The sequence below is a fragment of the Vicugna pacos genome, chromosome 35, assembly GCF_048564905.1.
Source record: "Vicugna pacos chromosome 35, VicPac4, whole genome shotgun sequence".
Lineage (NCBI taxonomy): Eukaryota > Metazoa > Chordata > Mammalia > Artiodactyla > Camelidae > Vicugna > Vicugna pacos.
In genome coordinates this window covers 3,786,220-3,792,877 of record NC_133021.1, presented here as the reverse complement: position 1 = coordinate 3,792,877, position 6,658 = coordinate 3,786,220, and the positions used below count along the sequence as shown (strand labels likewise).

The following is a 6,658-nucleotide window of genomic DNA, read 5'->3' as shown; positions in this document are numbered from 1 at the left end:
ATTCTGATACACAGCCAGGCTTGAGAACACAAATCTAGCCCAATGCCTGAATCTGTTACATAAATATGGTCTGTGCTATCTTTCCTCATAAGCTGTCATTTACCATTTAGTCTCTGCTTTAATATGTGTTAGAATAGGACCGTGACTCTTACATGGCTGTAGTTATTACAATGTCATCCATAGACTTGGTAATAATATATCTATTATTATATTATATATATATTGTACACATGCATAGCTGTTCATTAATATATCTCTAAAAACCATGCCACAAGCTGTATGAGGGCAGAGCCTAGGGCTGTTTTCCTTGTTATTTCTTATCTAGCATTTAGCTCAGACCATGATGTTTAGGAGACAGCCATTAAGGTTTTTTGAATGCATATCTGATTGAATGAGGTCCTTCATTAGTTTGACCTGAAGTCTCTCTGTGAAAAATCCTTCTACGGTGCTACTTTTCACAGTTCCAGGAAACTTGATAAATTCATACTCCAGAACCATGTATATAAATGTGAATAAAGTGCACTCTTCCCTTCTCTCAAGGCCCTTAATTATTTACCTAGAAAAACAAATGCAGATGCTTTTAATCAAAAGTGGTAAGTGCAGTGTCAAAAATAAGTGTGAAATAAAGGTGGGAATTAAGAGGAAGACAGTCAATTTAGTTGTGATCGAGGTAGTGGAAAGGCAGCATAGATGTGAAGGAATGTTTTTCAAGAGAAGAGATGCTGAGTTGAGTTCTGATTGCCCAGCACTGGAGTTACTACACATTCACATATCTTAAATCGAGTAGAATAAATTATGCTCCTCTTCTATAGGGTAGCCCTCTATAGAAAGATCTGTCTTGCAAATCTTTTCTAGGACAAATATCCAAGTTCCTACAATTATTTCTTATAAAACTATAACATTTTGTTGTCTTTTATTCCATAGCAAATGAATTTAAATATACCCTGAATCGGAGAATCTAAGGAAGACTCTGAGGGCAAGGAACATGGCTTTCAAGTTAGAGGACTACAGCTGAACTCCAAAGGCACCTGCTTTATTCACGAGTTAACATGATTTCTGTAGTTTCAGTGTGAGTTACAACCAGCATTGATATGTAGATCATCAGCAGAGCCCAATCCTCCTCCTCCGGTATCCTAAATAAAACTGAAAGCTGCAAGATGATCAACACAAATAGGTTTAAAGTTAGACAATGACAATTATTAGTCTTACCATCTTGGCTAACTTCATAGATTAACTTCCAAAATCAACAGATATATAGGAATCATATAAATATCTCCAGGTATGCAGTACTGCTTAATAAGCTGGGGAAAGATAGCCCAGAGGTGATGTTGTTGTCATAGAAACAATTCTTGCCTATTAAATCAGTGAGAGGGCTAGAGAAATGTGGACTTATCAGTTCTGGTTAAGCGCAGTGCATGGGGAAAATGTTGAAATGTCAGAAGGCAGAGATAATAGGTGCCATAGTAAAATGCTATCCTCATCTTAAGTTAATTTTCCCTTGCTTTCTAAAGGCATACACTTGGTAAGGTATCGCTCTGCTCTTCAAAGGAAAAACAAAACAAAACAAAAACTTTTAAATTGAAAATGATGAATTCCATTTCTTCAGAGATATTTGGGAAAATCTACCGAGCTCCTCTGAAGAACTAAATCAACCTCAGATTGCATCCATGTAGTGAAAAAGTGCAGACCCCCAAGGTGATCAAACGAACAGAACAGCTGCTAGATGTCCATTAAAACCATGCAAGGAAGGTACTTATTTGATGCATTTCTCCCAGGAGATTTGCATCCAAAATGAGGCTAGAAATCACATTCTCTCCTATAAAGTAACTCTGGCAGGCCACAACCTGGGGATATACTTGTAATTAATAAATGAAAATACTAAACTAATTTCCTGTGCTTACTTCCTCCCACACTACCTGATACTTATGACTTTAGATTAAATGAGATTTGAAATGAAGCCATGATACGTCAGTTGTTTGCTAAGGCAGAGGCTTCATAGTAGGTACATAGAACAAAATGTGAAAACGCTAAGTTCCTTGAGGATAGGCTCCCTTTGGCACAGGACATAGCACACGGCAAGCATTTCCTATATATATACTGCTTGGTTATAGTCAGTCAAAAAACATCATAGTGGCTTCTGACTCCAGTGTGGAGGGACTGCTCATCCACCAGATAAAGGATCATCCAGGCCATGGCCAAGAATGATACCATCACTTGTACCTAGGTTTTCACACTGTGATAAATGCTGGATTTGTCTTATTACTAAAGATTCACCATGTTTTCTTAGGTGGACTGTTCTGTTAGAATAAACCCCATAAAATGAGTGGGTTACATACATGGTATCTGAATTCTGAATTTTTACTTGTAGATAAACAAAAGATATTGCTGCAAGTGAAGTTCCAGACTATCAAAACTGTAAAAGTACTGGATGACTCTCTACAGATTATTGTTATGTTAACCTATGAGGACTTTTTTTTTATATATAGTTGCTGCTGAAAATGAATCTTCTCAGTTCCCTTGATCAAACAAACCCAACAAGTAATAGATACTGTCTCTTGGGATGATGTCTCAGTTTAATGCTATTTTGCCTGATTATTATCATCAGGGTCTGAAAAACTTTTCCAGATACTCAGATTCAAGATGGGTACTGAAGCATTTTTTCAAGGGGATGAGGAAGTAGAGAGAAGCCATTCTATTCAGAGGGCTGAAAAAGTAATTCTCCAAGTGTGATCCCAGAACGGTTAACATCAACTTCACTTGGGAATTTGTCAGACATGCACATTCTCAGCCCCACACCTCACACTCACTGAACCAGAATCTCTGGGGTAGGGCCCAGCAATCTGTGTTCTAACAAGCTCTGTAGGTGAATTTCACATACTGTAACATTGAAAACCACTGGGCTAGGCAGTAATAATTTGAAAGAAAATGCTTTGTTTCCAGAACCTCAAAAACTTATTTCCACATGTTACTTCATCCTAGAAGAGTCGTGAGGACACCATGATACTTCATGCTACTATGGCTCTGAGCAGTTACCCCTAGACTCATAGCCCAAAAGATAATGTGGTCCTTGGGGGAAAAGAAAGTTCAACACAAAGTGTCACCTTAATCCTCATGCAGCCAATGTAATTGTTGATTTTTGCAGATAATCCTACAGAAAAAAAAAGTGCAATCTTACCAGAATATATTGCCTCTGACCATCTTAGTTGCCTTCCCATCTCCCATCCCCTATGCCCACAACAACTTCTGAAGGACATGTACACACATTTTAGGGTATAAGATGAATTATCTCTCTGCATCAAACGTCTTTCCTCTCCAAATTATGGATAATGAGGCCAGAAGTGTAATTACTGAAGGAGTTTGGAACCGTAATTACTGAAATAATCTCAAAAATAGTGAGGACTGCAGTGAGTACAACAACTCACTTTATAGCTGTCAGAGCCACTTGGAATGTGATAAACATCTTACGTTTGCAAACCCAGATGCCGCACCAAAGGAATTCCATATTAGCAAATTACCACAAGAACCTGTTAGAGTTAACTCATTTTGATTTTATAATGAGAAATCCCATTAAACAGGAAAAACTTTAAGTTGTGACTTAAAGTTTAAGGGAACATTCACTGGTTCTCAAACTAAAGCACTTAGCTTTGAGATTGCAGGTCAAAACTGCAAGGGAGAACAGATGATTCTAAAACGTAAGCACAAATGTCATGGAACATACACCCCACTGCCAACTCTGCTCCCTAAACTCTCAGTGGCTGAGAGCAATCGCTCTATTCCAGCTTCCTTTGCACCTAAGACCACAAACAAAGTGATTTTTCCCCGCCGCCTCTCACCTAGGCCCCGCCCTAGGCTCTGCGCCCCTCCTCCCCATCCCTTTGTGACGCGAGCGGCCCCAGGCCAACCCCTACTGCTTACAAAGGTAGATGCAAACCGGGAGCGCACTCAGTGCTCTGAGCGCTTCAGGCTGGCTTGGGCTCAGGTCCTTCTGCTCCAACCCCAAGGGACCCCGGAGGCGAGCCCTGACACCTCCATCAATCACCATGGCCGGCCAGTTAAGCTTCCCAGTCTCCCCGCGCCTCTCGTCCACGAAGCCATTGAAATCACACTTCGGAAACGTCCGAGTAGGTATCTGTGTGGCGATCCAGCGCCGCGACAGGCGGATATACCTCACCGTGGTCACCGAGATCAAAAGAGAACACAAGTGGGTCACGGTAGAGTGGGTCGGAAAAGGAGTCAAAAAAGGCAAGAAGATTGATCTAGAGACCATATTCCTGCTGAATCCAGCCCTGGCCTCTGCCGAGCACCCTACTACGGGAAGGTCATTGTCACCCTTGTCTCTAGCGCGCTCTTCGGCCATCGGGGACCAGAGCAGGGCTACACGGTGGATTGCCATGACTCCCCAGAAAAATGAAACACCCTCAGGGGACAGCCTGGCCTTGAGGGTTCCCAGCAATCCTTGCCTGATGAAGCTGAAAAAGTCTCCCTGCCTGTGGGAAATAGAGAAACTGCAAAAGCAGCGGGAGAAGCGCAGATGGCTGCAGCTGGAAATCAGAGCCCAGCGCGCCCTGAACGTCAACGCGGGGAACCCCAACCACGAGATCCGGCGCATGATCGAGGAGTACCGCAGGCGCCTGTACAGCAGCCGGATGTCGGGCCCGGAGCCGCGGGAGGACCACCGGATCTGTGTCTGCGTGAGGAAGCGCCCTCTCAACCAGCGGGAGACCACCATGAAGGACCTGGACATCATCACCATCCCCTCGGACAACGTGGTCATGGTGCACGAGTCCAAGCAAAAGGTGGACCTCACTCACTACTTGGACAACCAGACCTTCTGCTTTGACCACGCCTTCGATGACACAGCCTCCAGCGAGCTGGTGTACCAGTTCACCGCCCAGCCGCTGGTCGAGTCCATCTTTCGTAAGGGTATGGCCACCTGCTTTGCCTATGGGCAGACAGGCAGCGGGAAGATGCACACCATGGGCGGGGCCTTTTCCAGAGAGGGCCAAGACTGTTCTAAAGGCATTTATGCAATGGTGGCCCTGGATGTCTTCCTCCTGCTCAAAACCTCCGCTTACGAGAAGCTGGACCTCAAAGTCTATGGGACATTTTTTGAGATTTACGGAGGCAAGGTGTACGATCTGTTGAACTGGAAGAGGAAGCTGCAAGTGCTTGAGGATAGCAATCAGCAAATCCAGGTGGTCGGGCTTCAGGAGCAGGAAGTGTGCTGTGTGGAGGACATGCTGACCCTCGTGGAACAAGGCAACAGCTGCCGGACTTAAGGACAGACATCAGTCAACACCCACTCTTCCAGGAGCCACGCGGTGTTCCAGATCATCCTAAGGTCTAGAGGAAAGCTGAATGGCAAGTTTTCCCTGGTTGACTTAGCTGGGAACAAAAGGGGAGCGGATACTGCCAAGGCCAACCGGAGACGGCAGCTGCAAGGAGCAGAGATTAATAAGAGCCTCCTGGCACTCAAAGAATGCATCCGCGCTTTGGGTCAGAACAAGTCTCACACCCCGTTCAGAGGCAGCAAACTCACACAGGTGCTCCGCGACTCCTTTATAGGCCGGAACTCGTCCACTTGCATGATTGCCACTATCTCTCCAGGGATGGCCTCTTGTGAAAACACCCTCAACACTTTAAGATATGCAAATAGAGTAAAAGAATTAACTCTAAATTTAAAGCCCCACCATCGTTGTCTTTATCCTGCAGAACGTGAGATGCCAAGGATGCTGGAAAATCACATTAGAAATTCAGAAATGTCCCTTCAGAGGGATGCATTTATTTAGATACCTTGTACACAGAGTGAGGAGGAGGAGGAGCCTAAAAAAATGGAAGCATTTTCCTCTCCATTAATGGAGGATGTAATAATTTCCTGGAAGGAATCAAGCCAAATGCCGGGCAGTAGCATCCAGGAGACAGTTGACAGGGTAAACTGCAATGTCGAGTTTTGCATTGCCCAGTTATTGTCCATTTTGGAGCAGAAAATAGGTATTCTGACTGGGATTCAAAAGCAACTAAAATTATTACAAGCTAATCTTCAAAAGAAGAGTAAGTATAGTGAAGCCAATGGCAGATCAGATCTGAAATGATGGATGCAGTGCTGCAATTCCCACCTCTCTTATAAAGGAAAATTGTCTGAATTGTCTAGATGGAAAGGTCCTCCTGGAAAGCTTAAAACCTGTTAAAATATACTTGTCAAAAATGTCCTCTTTCTTCCTCCATGTTTCTGTGGTTTGTTTTTATTCTGAAGGACAGTAGTTTTCAACTTGTAACCATTTTGCTTCCGGGGCATTTGGTAATGACTGGAAACATTTTCGTTTCTCAAAGCTGGGTGCAAGGGGAGTGGTGATTCTGGTTTATAGTGGGTAGAGGGCTGGAGAATGCTGCTGCTAAGCGTCCTACAGTACACAAGACAGCTTCCCACAACAAATAATCATCTGATTGAAAATGTCAATAGCATAGTTGAGAAACCCTGTTGTAGAAGAACCTAGCTGTGATGAAACCCTTTCCCTAAATGTGTGGCTAGAAAGGAAAAGCTCTGCAGATTAAAATGACCAGATTTGGTACACATCAAGGGGTGCACAGCTGAGTAAATCTAATGGTAGCCACTCATTAGTCTTTTTCTGCTGCATTGATGTGTAGATTCAAATGGTTT

General features: G+C 43.5%; 1 protein-coding gene across 1 annotated transcript; it reads left to right on the top strand.

Moving 5' to 3' along the window:
• The first annotated feature begins 3,956 nt into the window (after positions 1–3,956).
• On the top strand, positions 3,957–6,208 carry LOC102543619 (kinesin-like protein KIF2B). The gene has a single exon (XM_072955067.1). The coding sequence runs from the start codon at positions 4,041–4,043 to the stop codon at positions 5,277–5,279; it is 1,239 nt and encodes a 412-aa protein (XP_072811168.1). The 5' UTR covers positions 3,957–4,040; the 3' UTR covers positions 5,280–6,208.
• The last annotated feature ends 450 nt before the right edge of the window (positions 6,209–6,658 follow it).